Source organism: Tremella mesenterica (genome assembly GCF_000271645.1).
Source record: "Tremella mesenterica DSM 1558 unplaced genomic scaffold TREMEscaffold_5, whole genome shotgun sequence".
Taxonomy (NCBI): domain Eukaryota; kingdom Fungi; phylum Basidiomycota; class Tremellomycetes; order Tremellales; family Tremellaceae; genus Tremella; species Tremella mesenterica.
This window is the reverse complement of record NW_006711229.1, coordinates 312,887-327,686: the sequence shown is the minus strand read 5'-3', so window position 1 is coordinate 327,686 and position 14,800 is coordinate 312,887. Positions and strand designations below refer to the sequence as shown.

Genomic DNA, 14,800 nt, shown 5'->3' with positions numbered 1-14,800 from the left:
CTCTTTTCAATTTGTTTCCCGCCGGCCACCCCCCCCCCCCCCACCACCACCAGGTTAGAACCGGCCGAAGCGGGAGCTTAATTCCACACCAAACTTCTTCCCCGGGAATGACTCTATTCCCATTGTGGGGGGGGGAGGGGTATTTAGGACATAGGTAAACTCACTGTCTCAGGTACATCCATAACCATCAAATCAGGTTTATATCGCAGATTATTGATTTCCGCCCAAAAGAAAGGCGCACTTCCTCTGGTTTGAACAAAACTCAATCTCTCTCTCCCATCCACTCTACCTCTTCGAATCGGTTCCCCATTTTCCGGCAAAGGATCAACAAGTACGATCTGTTCAGTCTCGTTGAAATTTGACGTGTTGCCATTGACGTCTATACCTCTGGAGAAGTACCTCGTACCTGCTCGATGTCTAGACCTGCGAGAAATGAGGAGGAAAAGTAAGTCGCGATGGTTGATAGTGGCTGATCTGAGCTCGATAGCTGTCATATCAGCTTAATTCTACTATCTCGATATGACTGACATCCAGAAACCACAGGTAGGATGAATCGGCTCAACTAAATGTCAGTCAAGCGGTTTTCAAAGGTGAGGCTTTCAAGTAGCTTACATCGCATTCTCCATTAACGGTAGCTTCTATCATTCTACTTAATAGGTATTTGTTCCAGAAAAACCGGTCATCTGCTCTTTGCCACATGGGAACATTTCCTGGTCCTTTGCCTTGCTCTTCCAAGCTCTTTTGCCTTTGTAAAGAGTTTGTGAGGTCAAGGCCGTATGAAAACCATAATCTACCGGATCTGAGACCTTGTTCAACAAGAGAGATCAGTTCTTTCTCGATTGGGTGATCGAGGATAGTTGATGTGGTGGAAAGTGGGGAGAGAGGTAGAAGACGGAAATCTGTTGCGAGGTATATGGGTTCACCCAGGAGTCTACAAGAAGGAGTACGAGAGGTGATGATGAGGAGAAAGTCGGCTGTCAGTCAGTCACCAAGCTTAGTCTGGATGACGATGCGAGTGATGTAATCCTGGAATGGAGTGGAAACCAGGAAAGGAATGAGATACTAATACAACGACGAGGGAAGACTTACTAGTGGCGAGTGACAAAAGCCCAATGATCCCGTAACATGTGATGACCTTGTCACGACCAAAAGGTATGTCTGCGGATTCTGCAACGGTCAACATGCAGCAGAAAGTTCAGACAAAGGGACATACGATTCAAGGTCATACGACCTGTTTTCCTGTCCACATATAAACTCTCTCTGACATCTTTCTCGTTGATCAGTGAAGATCCGTCGTGACCATGAGGATGAGAAAGACCAGAAGCAGGTTCGAAGATATAAGCAGCGGGAGAGACGTAGAGGTTGAGGGTTTCGTGAAGCTACCGGTCAGTCCAGCTCATCAACAACAAGAAAGAATAGCTGACTGGAAGGGTGTTGAATATAGTAGACATAATGCTTCTACCCGTCTCCTCAGGTGACTACGATGAAATGATAATTGCCGGCCCACTGATCACTGATACTTGTATGCGGAAGAGGAATGGACGTAGGCCTAGCCTTGAATTGGGTGGGGAGGGTTGGGAGGGTAAAGGAGGGGATCATTTAAATTTCACCCCACTTGCTCTATGACGCGACCTGGCGACGCGCTCTTCTTTCTCTTTTTCAACAAAATCGTCTTTGATACTACTGCAATCTTGTTATCATGTTGGAAGCAAGAGTGAAACAAGCTTCAGTCCTTAAAAAGCTTCTTGATGGTGAGTAATTTATTGCTGCTTCAACGATCTTCCTGGTTTACTGCACCGCTGTCGGGGAGTAGACAGAAAGGAAAGATCCCAGCTAACCATCCAGCGATCAAAGAATTGGTCACCGATGGAAATCTAGACTGTACAGATGAGGGAATTGTGAGTGTCTATGAATCCGACCAAGATCGGACTGATGTATAGGCCCTTCAAGCGATGGACAACTCCCATGTCGCTTTGGTATCTCTCAAGTTGGTCGCAGACCAATTCGAATCCTATCGATGTGATCGGAACATGCCCTTGGGTGTGAATGTGAGTGGATGCTCTGATCCAGCTTTATCTTGAGACCGACTCAGTTGTCCATGTTCCCACAATATACTTCTATCCATCATACCTCTTATCATCTTGTTCCTGCCAATGAATCGCTCAAAAAGACATATAAACCCCACTTCGAAGTTCAGACATGTAGCTGACTCTCAGCTCACATCTCTGACGAAAATCCTCAAATGTGCGAAAGATAACGACGTCGTCACTCTCAAAGCGACCGATGATGCAGACTCTTTAGGGATGGTATTCGAATCACCAAGTTAGTCTTCCGACTCTACTCCACTCCAAGCTCCTCTTTCACTTATCCATCTCACACCTCCGCCAATGAGCATATCCTTATGAGGGAGGCTTCAGGCCGAGGAGTTTCTGAGAGGAGGGTCAGAATAAGACACAATACTGGTACTGACAAACCAGGGGAAGACCGCGTGGGAGAATACGAAATGAAACTCATGGATATCGATCAAGAACATCTCGGTATCCCTGATACTCAATACGACGCTACCATCACCATGTCCTCTAGCGAATTCCAACGTATCTGTCGTGATCTCTCCGCTTTGGGTGAAAGTGTGAAGATTGAAGCTTCGAAGGAAGGTGTTAGATTCAGTTCCGAAGGTGAAGTTGGAAACGGGAGTGTTCTTCTCAAACAAAGTGCAGGGACGGATAGGGGTATGAAATCAGGAGGTAGCAAATCTACCAAACGAGATCCTGATGAAGATGAAGAAGATGAAGATGAAGATCAAAAACCTGATGTTGATGAAGAAGGTGGTTAGTCTCTCAGACTATGATTAGTGAGTCTAGCTGATAGAAATCAGAAGAAGAACAAGAAGATGAAGAAAGACCGAAGAAACGTAAGGCTGCTAATGGGGGTGGAAAGGTGAGTCATTTCATTTCATTCCGCTCCCTTCTCTTCTCTCTAGATTCCCACTTCGAGTAAGGTCTGTATCCTTTTCGGATGGCACTTCGAGTAGGGTTTATCTCCCAAAAAAGGGCAACTCGAGCTGGATTGGAAGGAAGAGAAAAAATCTGATCTAAGACATCGAAAAAAGCAAAATCCTCAAACGAAGATGAACCAGGAGTCACCATAATCCTCGAAAAACAAGTTTCTCTCACTTTCTCTTTGAAATACTTGAGCAACTTTGCGAAATCCGCTCCTTTGGCCAAAGAGGTCAGTCTAAACATGAGCAACGATGTTCCATTGTTAGTTCAATTCGATTTTGAACAAGGAACTTTACAATTTTTCCTAGCTCCCAAGGTCAGTCCGTCTTACTCCTTGATGTATACATGCTGACATGTAGATTTCGGATGAATGATTTGGTGGATGGGGTGTTTTGAGAAGAAATGTGTTATGCATCTTTTTGCGTCTTTTCAACCCACTATCTCATTTATGTTTCACTGATAATGCCAAATTAGTTCCCTCTCATTCCTTCTCTTTTCTCTGTTGCTCCTTCATCTGAGTCATGTGAGAATTGTATTTTTCCATATTCAACGAAATGCATTATACAAACCTACAACACCCAAGTTCACCCACTCCCCCCCTGGTGTTTAATCTCCTTGAGTAGAATCACCAATCTCTTTTCTATCACTCGTATCATCAACTACAAACCCATCGATGGGAGGTACAGGTGATCCATTTCCACTTCTTTGCCAAGCGGGTATACCTTTAGATCCCAATAAAACATTCGCTCCCGTACTTATACTACTGTTCGACATTCCATTGAGTTCTTTATGTTGATCAAATTTGGAAGATAATAAAGAGCGGAGTGAACGGAGTTCTGATTGAAGATCTGCCAATGCGGCAGATTGAGTGACTGAATGTTTTTCTATCATCTGGGAGTTAACTTCTTCATTCTTTACTCCATCTTTCGACATACTTCCTATCTATGGTATTTATGTGGACAGCAAAGGATGGTCGAGGAGAAATCATGGTGGTTTTTCAATCTTGATTTAAAGTTCAGAGTGAGTGAAGGTTGGATTCATAATACATTGTCAGAGAATCGAGACTGAGTGGGAGGGTATTGTGAGGGGGGAAGATTGGATTTATTTCAAGTATTCAAACATGGTAGTTGAATAGAAGATGTGTGAGAGGAAGTCAAGGGATGATAGGATTGATAGCAAAGAGGGAAAACAAGAACATATCACATTGAAAAATGAATGATGATAATGAGGGAAGATTGGACTCACTTTAGGTACTAATTCTCTAATTCCATCAACTTCTCCTCTCATTTCACGTAGATCATCCCTCCATCTTTTCTCTCCTTCTTGAACAGCCTTCACAGCATCTTCCGCTTGTCCAATAACCGAGTTCACACGAGAACGATCTTCATCCAAACTAATTTGTAAATCTGAAGTTCTGGTGGAAAGTTCTTCCAGAGCAGATTGGACGGATGAGTATTGATCGGACAAGGAAGAGGAAGTGGTTTGGAATGAGGTGGAGGAAGGAGGTTGGAGATGGGGTAGTAAGTATTTCTGAAAAGTTAGATATCGTTCTCTTTTTTTTTATTGATCCCTACAACCTCTCCTTTTCGTATGTCAATCACGGGTCGACGATCGACGAAGGGTGTTGGACACTGCACCGAGTCGGATTAGGAGATGTTTAAACGGCTAGGGAAAGAACAGAGCAGGAGTTAGATTTGTGTGGGAGCGTCAAAGAGGTTGGGATAGATGACAGGGTAGCTTGGGTAAGTGGAATGGGAGAATAGGTGGACATATCTGAAGACAAGTAGTAGGGGAAGTGGGGGGATGACAGGGGTGTCGAATGAGTGTTTGAAAGTGAGAGAAGATGAAAGGAAATTATTGGTTGAAGATAAAGATGAGGACGAAGATGAAAATAAATATCAAAGAGAAACTCACCCTTGCCAAAGCTGTCAGACCATAGACGACTCCACCTGAAATAACGGCCATTATCTATGATCAGTCCTAAGTACAATCACTATTTTAACTTCATATCTCTCCTACTAACAACGCTTCCTCTGTTCCTCTGACATCTGGGATACATTATTAGTCACAGAAGTAAATCTCTCCCTGACAAGGCAGTGGTTGGAGGAGCGTTAGAGCAAAGATACAGGGAGAGTGTTATGAAATGGATGACTCACGAACATATCTCTCCAATCTCGTCTAGGTTGTACAGGTCTCATATCAAATCCATACGGTTCATACGAACCAAATGTCCTTGGCGGTGCAGGTGGTGGTGGTGGTGGTGGTGAATTGGAAGCTCTACCGAAAGATTGTTCAATCTCTAAATCTGTCAAACCTTTCGAACGAAGGAATTCTACTTTACTTTCGTGTGATGAAGGTATTACTTTCGGATCGGAGAGGAATAAGACGGCGTTGTGTATGAGATCTGGTCGAGTGGGAGGGGATGACATTGTGATGGTTTGAAGATATTTGTTTGACCTGACTTCGCTTCTCCTTGGTCACGCGAAGGATCCCGAGGGGGAGGGTCGGAGCTTCTTATCTGACAAACGGGGAACCAGAGGCTAGTGCTGAGGCTGGGATCTGTATTGGATTGATAAGATGTTCTGGATGGGATTAATGGGGTATAAGCAAATAGTAGTAGTGTGAGAGATGGAGAGAAGGAAGGAAGATAGAGGTCAAGGATCGGAAGGAGGAGAAAGTTGCGGAATTTCGGAATTCGAGAGGAATATTTGTTGGTGTTGTACTTCTACACAAAGATACTGACTACTGATTCACACAATATCTTATCGACTCTCGTGATATCCCGAGAGGTATAGGAGATCAGGCTAATCAGAGGAGAAACACATGGTTTATCTTGATGCTCACCATTAGGCAAGGGGGGCGGAAGGGGCAATACCAGTACTAATCATAGAGGATATCTTTCTTCATGTGATTAATGACGAGTGACTTCATATTCCCAAGTCAACTTGCATCATTCCGACGTATGACCATGTTTGACTTATGACTTATCTCTTGGCTAGCTGGCCAGACTGTACAACGTAGGACCCATCGACCGTTGGCCGTTGGCCGTTGGTCGTTGAGCACTCACTCCTGATAGCTCTTCATCCCCTTCTCACCCCCTCATATCCTCCCTCCACCATCGTCCACGTATCAACCCTCTAACCTTTGACATCCTCCCCTACTGATCTGATCTATGACATGACCACTCCTCTCATCAAATCTTTTGAAAGTTCACTCAAAACAATCCTTTAATCTCCTTATCTCCTGTTAATCTCACATGATACAAACCACCTCTAAAAGGATTTCAATTCACTTCACCCTTCACCCGTGTTAAATGAAAGGAAGACTCACAATACCTATCCTATCCAACACGAGTACAAATGAAATCAATCTCTCATATCCCCTCCCTCTACTTGGAAGTTTTCAAGACTAGTGATTCGCTCAAGATGTTGTCCAACTTACTATCCGCTCTCCTATTCATAGGATTGTCAAACATTTCACTGGTCATGTCTATTCCATCAGGATATACCGCATCCACTCCTACCAAAACAAGTACTACCAGTACTACTCATACGTATTCGACCGTCGAACCCAGACAAACTGTGTTTGTGGGCATGATGGGTGATACTCATTTAGAATTTCACGGTTCGACAATGAGTAATAATTCTCAATTGTTAACTATGTATGGACCGAATGTTCATGCGGAATGGACCGTTTTGGGGAAAGGATATACTACGGCAGGTGTTGTGAGTGATTTTCAATCTTCCTTTCAATGACAGACATTCATTCGTTTAATTTTCATTTGTCTTTACTTTGTGGAGGCTATTGAGTCGACCTGCTCATTTCGACTGGTGATCAGCTCGTGATCAGCTCGTGATCAGCTCGTGACCTCCGCGCCCTCTCCCCCCTTCCCCAAAGATCTGATCTTATCGTTGATGTCCCGAAATACCTTACATGGGTTAGGGGGTCTCCTCAGATCGCCCTAGTCAGCCCGATGATCATATCACCCTTTACATGATCATCTACGGCTTTCTTTTCTTCTCCTTCCCCTACAAAAGGTCATGCTGTCATTCCGTCTATCTCGACGTTGGAAATGCAATACTGATGATTTTAGTGCACCGTTACAGGAGTTCCAACCACGAACATGCTTTTCGAATTCAATGGAGATAGCGATTGTTACGCTTTTGACGGATTTGATGATACTCAAGGGACTAGGGGTGTTAGTTTGGTTTGTGATCCTAAACCTACCGGAATGCCTTGCAAGTGAACGAAATAATAGATGTTCATCTCCCATTGTACCACATAGCTTCTAATGACCACCTACTCACCCGACGATTGTGTTAGCTGTCAATATGTACTTACTTTCTTGATCCTCTCAATAGACTCATGTCCAACTGAATAGTCAATGTTCACTTAAGACCTCTTCATCTTGAAAGTGACCTCCAAAGTCTACTAACTTTTCAATGAAGATTGGACAACTTGACAAACCGCCTCATGTCGATTTACGAGTAGTTGTGCGGATCCCTTTTCTACCCCATCACCCTTTGTGTTAGTTGCTCCTGACATATCTCCAAGAAACTTCTCCTGTTGATTCGATAAGATGCCAAGCTATCCCCTACATACTGATCTTCTCTCTTTTTTCTCTTCTTCTCTTCTTCACGCCCCTAATCAACAAAGGACACTTATCGATCTACACCCCATCCCTGGACCACCCGTATTATGAAAGGATCCCTCATATCCCCTCATACACATACATGATGTACATAAACCGCTCTTTCAGAACGAAGAAGGATTCCAATAACCCAACAATCTAAGAATCCCATTCAAAATTGGAGATGTTTACCCTTATCCCAGCAACCTTCACTTTTATGTTACTTTCCATGACCTTACAAACCCATGCTGTTTCGAGTCCACCCCCTGAATTCGGACCTTCATCTACGATCACATTAGCACCTTGGCATACCGTCATGGCGGGGATGGTCAAGGATACAAGTTTAGATGATGGGATGGTATTATGGGATAATTCTTCTCATATAATACATATGTATGGAGAGACTATGAGTTTTGAATATACCGTAATGGGGAAAGCCAGCAAAACTGCTGGTGTGGTGAGTTTCCTTTTTTTCTTTCTTCTCTAACCCAACGTGCTTTCATATTCTTTGATTGACTGTGGAATCTTTCATATCACCTTTCACATGTCAAATGTCAAATAACACATATTCGTTCTCAAGAGACCGTCAACGGAAAGGTGATATGGTGTTAAATACGGGTGAACGAGCTGATGGAATAGTGCACAATCACCGGTGTACCCAAAACCGAGGATGTAATGTTTCTGTTCAATGGTAATAGTGATTGTTATGCTATGGACCTATCGGATGATACTCAAGGTACTAGAGGAGTCTCTTTAGAATGCTTACCTAAACCTACTGGTCTTCCGTGTAAATGATCCTGTCAATCCATCCAAATTATCCAAGACAATATCCAGAAGGCTGTGAAGTTGATCAGATGGTTCGTGAAGACTATGTAATGGAGATATAGTGTACAATATTTGTTTCAATCATGTAACATGATCATGTATTATTGTTGAATATTGCACAACGTCAAGAGATACAAGTGTGGTGGAATTTCATGAGTAGAGAGAGATGCAAAGTGAACATGAAGGATGCATTCAATAACACAGCAAACAATTGACATGTGAGAACAATACTTTCACAAAGAAGCAACATTGACAATTTTCCCCCTCAATCTGTTTTCATCATATCATCCCTTTTCATATCCTCTTCATCCTTCTCATTCGATATGGACACGGGTAGAACGGGACAAATATCTGTTGAAAGAACGGATGGTTCGTCTACTTCTTCCACTGTTTCCGATACGAACGTTGATGTTGGCGGGAAGATCCAACAGATGAAGAGGTAGATGAATATGGCGATGAAGAAAGAAAAGAACCATGATGCTTTATCTGAAGTTTAGTCTTACCCTCTCCCGCATGTATTCATTCGTCTTTGAGTTGCTTGTCGTACCAATGGTGGAGACGGTTGTTGCTAGGTCCGTGCGCCCTACGTACACTTTCCAACATTGGATATCAGAGGCAAAAAGGGATAAAGTTAGTGAGATTATAAGAATGAAAGATGATGTTGATCATGGAGAGAGATAGATAGAGAAAGACACAAACTTGGGGAACGATATCAAAGAAGAGTTGGTGAGGGGAAAGGGGAGACTTACAAAGATCATCATATATTCCCACTTTCACTTCAGGTCGAATAGCATTCACCAAACCTGGTATATTGACAGGTACAACAATCAACAATGTGACTAGAGCTCTGAAATTTATACCACGAGTATAACGATAAATCCCTTGATTGGAGTATAACATTGGTATGTGTAATTTACCTTTACGAACGATCCAATAATCCGTGATCTGTTCATCAATGATCGTTCACAATTTTTATCTCTCTCTTGTTCAGCTCAGTCACATGATATGGTATTCGTACATCATGTCCAACAATAACTCCAATCATGCACTTGACCTATCTCAACCTCCCATAGTCTACATTTGAGTTACACAACTACGAGACAGTTTGTGATTTAGATATAGATTCTTTCAATCTAGATTTAAACTATCATATCACAATGCTAACATTCGATTTTTGGTATTTGGTATTTGAAATTTGGTACTTGGGTCTTAGAACGCTAGGAGGAATCAAACAACTGACCATTATACCCAAAATCGGAGCTAAAACCACGATATAACCACTCAAAAAAGTAGTTAAAGCCTTCGCACTTTGTTGTATCTTCCAAGGAAAAGTTAACCATCCCCCAACCAAACTAGTCACAAAAGCTCCTCTTCTTAAATTGACATAACCCGGCCAGAGAAAAGCTAAATCGTTACTTGTTGCTATTGAATTTGTCGAGATGTTGGTTCCTAACGTTGCTAAACCGAATGCGAAGGCGCAGAAAAAAGAACCGGATCGAGAAGGTAAAAGGGAGATGATAGATGTTGGATCCCAATATAATTGATGGTAGATTGTTTGAGCGGAGGAAGCTATGAGAATACCTATGAAAGAGAAGGAAAAGTAGATGAGAGGGATGAAGAGGAGTTGCCAGTATGAATCTGAAGGTTTACGTGCGTAACGAGTGAGATCGGGCTGTGGTGAGTTGTTATCTGTGCATCTTATAGACACCTCCACGGAGAGAAGTAAAAATAAGAGATCGGTCATCTTAGGGGGAGTGCGAAAGGAAGAGAGGGAGATGGATGTGAAGTGATTGGCTGAGGACTGAGTGATGGAGATAGAGTGTGGGGTTTGATTAATAACGGATATGAGACTCCCCCTTCAGACTGAAGAGATGAGAGAGGAAGAGTATAGAGTGAAGATCAGAGGCTTGAAGTGTTAGAGATATTCTTGGAAGCTTGGATTATACTGAAGGAAGAGGCCGATAGGGAGAGTTGAAAAGGGAAGGAAAATTCAAGGACAAACCATATTAATAGCTAAAGTCGTTTTTCCAGAAATCGCAATATTCATCCCTGCTACCCAAGCCCACGATCGTTCACTTCCTTTAACAGTAGTATCTTGAGAAAAGATAGGTCCACTTCCTCCAGCTGTATGAACACACCAACCTAATAAAGCGAAAGAAGCGGTGACGGCAAAGAGTGATTTGATGAGGAATAACCAACGCATTTTTCTTGGATGGATTAAGACGAGTGGGAATTGTACTGGGTGATCAGCTCTGTCAGATGTCTTATAATCGATTTCCTCGCGTCGAAAAGGAGAATCCTCATGCAGTATTCAGTACTTGTACTCGTGCCCGCCTATCTCAGAAATGAAACGGCTTTGTTGAAGATGAGAAGCATTTGATGAATGCAAGAATTAGATTTGAGAATCCAGGGGTAAGTCTTTGGACTGAAGAATACACAAGGATGTTGTGGAGTTGGGAAAAGGATAGAGGGGATAAGAAAGTAACTTACAGCACCAAAAAAGGAAATAAGCAATCATTTTGTTACTTGTCACTCCTGCATTGGGTGGTAATCGATTTGGAAAGTGTTTGAAGGATGGCCAAATCGATTCAAGCATGATGAGTGTACATGATGCTCCGATATATGTGTTGATTCTATCATTCAGTTTTTTCTTCCTTCGAGTATCTGCCAACATGAAATCCCAAGACATTGTGTGAAGAAATAGCGAATGCGCGTGCAGATTCTGATGAGATGATGATCACCAGATCGCCATTTCCTTCGAATGCGATAGCGTGTGATTACACACTGAACATCATACACACATGATATAAGATCGCCGGCTTCCTAGGAAGTGTCAAAAGGGAAGAAATGTGATGAGAGGAGGTGCAGTTGGAGGGAAGGGGGAAGATGGGTTTGAGGCGAGCTTGGGAAGTAAAGTCAGAGAAGAGAGAGAATGACTAACCCAAAGTAAATCAAACCTAATGCTAAACGAGAGAGCACGGCGAAATACGAAAAGTAAAATCCCATAGAAGCTCGAGAGATGATAGGAAAAGGAATATGATGTTTGGCTCCTATGATCCCGTTTAGAGTGGTAGTGATGGCTATGATGATATTACCTATTGCTCTGGTTGTGAGTGACAGTGTCATAGGTTCCTTTTGAAAATCTTCTCAGCCGAGTTGATCTCATGTTTGTCTCTGTCACAACCAGTACTTATAGCGAGATCAACTCTCACTAGCAGACTTTATATTGAGCCTTTTAGGACGGTTTATGATCGCGGGCTCGCTACCCGGTCATGACAGTCTCGTCATTCAAACGCCGGAAGACAGGAAGACAGAAGACAGAAGATGGTATGATGGGATGACGAGACGCAGGTGTCTCTCGTAATCCTATCAGACCAAAGTGGGAAGATAGATGAGACATTAGGGAGGGACCCAGAAAAACGGGGATAGTGTCGAGGCGATTTGAAGTCAAGGGAGGTGAGAACTCCGATTAGAGAAAAGTGATAGAATGGGTTTCGTGATGAGGTCATGACAGAAAAGGAAATTAATGACTTACATGGCTACCGCCGCTTCCCTCCAACTTAATCCGAGAGAAATTATACTTCCAGCTTGCTGCATAGTACCCACGTTGGCACCGTCTGATAACCAGAGGAAGAGGTAATTGAGTCTGTCCATTATTACTCTTCCGGATGACAAATCAGTCATGTATCGAAGCACAATATCGATGTGGGAATGGCGACCGACTCGGAGACTGAAGCATGAGGATCACGAGGAGATCGAGGAAAGGAAACCCGTCAGGAGAATAGAAAAGAAGTGGGGGATTTCGAGTCAATGATGAAGCCTTAGAAGTCAAGGTAACACAGTACATGCTAGTCGAAATGGCAGAAGGCAAGAAAAGGGAGGTAAAGACTCACTCCCTCCATCTTCGCTGTTCGGGAGGAACAACATCTACATCCGAATTACTCCATCCTTCTCTAGTTGCAAAACTCGCCGGGTCTGTTCTCAACTTCCATCCTTCCTTACTAAACCATCTTCTCCACCCCTTCCATCTTTTCCAACCTCTTCCTGACCAATCATCTTCTCTCCTTTCTCCACTAAATTCTTGGACAGAAATAGAATTCGTCTCGGGATCTTTCATACTTTCCACCATATTACTCGTTCTCAGGGACAGAGGCATTATGTTGATTGATAATTGATGAGAAGATGATAGACCGAAGCTATACCCTTCTCCCTGTAGATCTATCTGAGGATTGATCAACGACGATCGTCCAATGAAATCCTGTGTTTAGGTCAAAGTATATCTGTACATCAACTTCAATCGTTTATTAAACGAAGAAGGATCTACCCAATTTGAAATCCTGTCCCAGTGCCCGGCACTCAGCTGATAAGTTACCTCTTAGCGACGACATGGTAAAAGAAGAAGTTCAGATAGAAAGGAGGGGAAAGAAAAAGAGACGGAGAAACTTACTTTTTCGGAGGAAGAGAGACTGAATTCAGATGGATGAGTTGTTGAACATATTGAATATCGAGATTGTCGAGTTTAATCACTACGTCCCGGCCTCTAAGGGGTAAATAGTTTGGAAGATATTCTGACTTCTAATTATATCATCAGTATACAGATGGTCTGTGAGCAACATTAAAGATTCAAGAAGGAGGGTTCGATAATGTTTAGGGCGTTTAAAGTCAGTGGAATCAGAATTTCAGGAGTATGTAAGTGAGTTTTAAGATCGATCATCTTGTAAACGCCCTTTGAGTGACCTCTCTCTCTCTCACTTTATTTCTTCTTACAGTACGTCACTCAAGAATGTACTTTTGACCTCGTAGTGATAGTTTTGGATACATTGCGAGTACTTGTGATTCCGAATGACAATGACTAATGGCAATATATTGTCCGGGAATACCGGCGATTGAATGGAGTCGAAAATCTGGGGGATCGACGGTAGATCCTCCTGAATGAATTTCCAGGAACATGAACAGGGATCAAGGACGTGCGAGCGGGGTCAACAAGAAAGTATAATCTTGATAACGATAGCCACTCAACGTCGATATTGTGATGTGTGGTCGATGGTGAGTTGTGGGATGTGATGGTTACGAGGAGTGATCTATTCGTGCGGGTATCACGGAGTAGCGAATAGGCGATGATCCATTGAGCGGGTATCGCTACGAGTCAGAGGATACGGAGAAGAGCGGGTCAGTGGGATGGACGTGATGGTAGCGAAGAAGAGAGATGATAAACCTGAGGACGGAGGAGTAACTCGACGGGGGAATCATTTCCTGCCAATTCGGTCTCACCTCGGACGCGTCGACGCGTCGGGTTCAAGCGAATTTGCGATCGCAGGTGAGCGAACGATAATGAGGAAGTGCTGTTACGCGTCACGGGTAGAGGTGCTGGACATGCTTGGTGTCGTCCGTTTGAATGTAGCGGAGATGATCGGGACGAGAGTACAAGTGATACATAGTAGTAGTACGTCGGGAAACGTGTGTGGCGTACTGTAAAACATCACTTGGTGACCCCACGACAACTGACGATTTTCTTGGCACAGAAGCTGATTCCCATCCCCTCCACCCCTCCTCGGCCTCGGAATACTCCGTCTGACCATACGTGACTCTATGACATCGGCTGACGTTGTAAAGTATTCGTAGTGAGGATGACTTCGGGGAAGATGATTCGGGTCCGAGAAAGAGGTACGACTTACGACTACGATCGAGATTAGATGACGCCATTCAAACTTTTCGGACCGAAGAGTAAACTTTACGATTCTCCAACGATTTCTCCCTCTTCTGGTACATTTTCCTGACCTTGAAAGACATCACATACACAGATCTTCATAAGCCTCTTTTCCCTATACCCCATTCCTCTTCTTTCTCTCTCGTGAAAACCTCTTCTCCCCTACCCCCACATGCTTCTACTCGTCATCTCCAATACCCCGGGTTGAATGATAATCCAACATCAAACATCAAAGATCGACAAAAGTAAGCCACACATGATACCATGATACGAGTCAAACTTTGACCATCACCATCAGTTTCGGACTGTATCAGCTGTTCACTTATCCGACTTATCTAACACCTTCCATTCATTCATTCTTCTTCAAATCATCTCCCCATCTCCCCCTTCCCCCCTTCATATCGTTTCCGCCCTCCCCTTACGATCGAGGGTGATCCTTTCATCCGGTTATCGCCTATCCCCCACTTGTTACCCCTCAAACCGATGCAAGTCGTCAACTGTCTAATCATCCCTTGTCCGAGCTGACGGGTACACTGTATCATGCTACGAGAACAGTACGATACCTCTTTGCCGCTCAACAGGAAGATCTTCCCCGTATACCCCGTTACGACTAGATCGTCGTGTAATCGTGTCGATTGT

General features: G+C 43.4%; 6 protein-coding genes across 6 annotated transcripts in view; 3 read left to right on the top strand and 3 right to left on the bottom strand.

The window, feature by feature from the left end:
* The window catches only part of TREMEDRAFT_73814 (uncharacterized protein), a 3,259-nt gene extending 1,736 nt beyond the window's left edge, over positions 1-1,523 (bottom strand). The window contains exons 1-6 of the mRNA XM_007004751.1: positions 1,425-1,523; positions 1,214-1,379; positions 1,090-1,167; positions 613-974; positions 529-562; positions 165-487 (exon numbers count right to left, since the gene is read on the bottom strand). Of these exons, the coding sequence (XP_007004813.1) occupies positions 165-487; positions 529-562; positions 613-974; positions 1,090-1,167; positions 1,214-1,379; positions 1,425-1,451 (990 nt within the window). The 5' untranslated portion in view covers positions 1,452-1,523. The remainder of the gene's footprint in view (positions 1-164; positions 488-528; positions 563-612; positions 975-1,089; positions 1,168-1,213; positions 1,380-1,424) is intronic.
* A 167-nt stretch (positions 1,524-1,690) lies between these two features.
* On the top strand, positions 1,691-3,430 carry TREMEDRAFT_38959 (uncharacterized protein). The gene is made up of 8 exons (XM_007004424.1): positions 1,691-1,751; positions 1,846-1,898; positions 1,941-2,048; positions 2,217-2,322; positions 2,478-2,828; positions 2,876-2,937; positions 3,097-3,315; positions 3,359-3,430. Exons 1-8 carry the CDS (start codon positions 1,700-1,702, stop codon positions 3,371-3,373), a joined length of 966 nt encoding a protein of 321 aa, XP_007004486.1. The 5' UTR covers positions 1,691-1,699; the 3' UTR covers positions 3,374-3,430.
* Positions 3,431-3,605: 175 nt separating this feature from the next.
* On the bottom strand, positions 3,606-5,428 carry TREMEDRAFT_30508 (uncharacterized protein; the record flags this gene model as incomplete). Its single annotated transcript, XM_007004366.1, has 4 exons — positions 3,606-3,890; positions 4,245-4,529; positions 4,914-4,967; positions 5,156-5,428. 4 exons carry the CDS (start codon positions 5,426-5,428, stop codon positions 3,606-3,608), a joined length of 897 nt encoding a protein of 298 aa, XP_007004428.1.
* Positions 5,429-6,484: 1,056 nt separating this feature from the next.
* TREMEDRAFT_62177 (uncharacterized protein) lies at positions 6,485-7,245 on the top strand (the record flags this gene model as incomplete). The annotated part of the gene is made up of 2 exons (XM_007004546.1): positions 6,485-6,724; positions 7,093-7,245. 2 exons carry the CDS (start codon positions 6,485-6,487, stop codon positions 7,243-7,245), a joined length of 393 nt encoding a protein of 130 aa, XP_007004608.1.
* A 613-nt stretch (positions 7,246-7,858) lies between these two features.
* Positions 7,859-8,424, top strand: TREMEDRAFT_62176 (uncharacterized protein; the record flags this gene model as incomplete). The annotated part of the gene is made up of 2 exons (XM_007004545.1): positions 7,859-8,086; positions 8,269-8,424. 2 exons carry the CDS (start codon positions 7,859-7,861, stop codon positions 8,422-8,424), a joined length of 384 nt encoding a protein of 127 aa, XP_007004607.1.
* A 222-nt stretch (positions 8,425-8,646) lies between these two features.
* On the bottom strand, positions 8,647-12,610 carry TREMEDRAFT_68629 (uncharacterized protein; the record flags this gene model as incomplete). The annotated part of the gene is made up of 10 exons (XM_007004716.1): positions 8,647-8,724; positions 8,819-8,940; positions 9,204-9,399; positions 9,695-10,126; positions 10,457-10,692; positions 10,945-11,087; positions 11,396-11,557; positions 11,990-12,100; positions 12,348-12,475; positions 12,542-12,610. 10 exons carry the CDS (start codon positions 12,608-12,610, stop codon positions 8,647-8,649), a joined length of 1,677 nt encoding a protein of 558 aa, XP_007004778.1.
* Between the last annotated feature and the right edge of the window lie 2,190 nt (positions 12,611-14,800).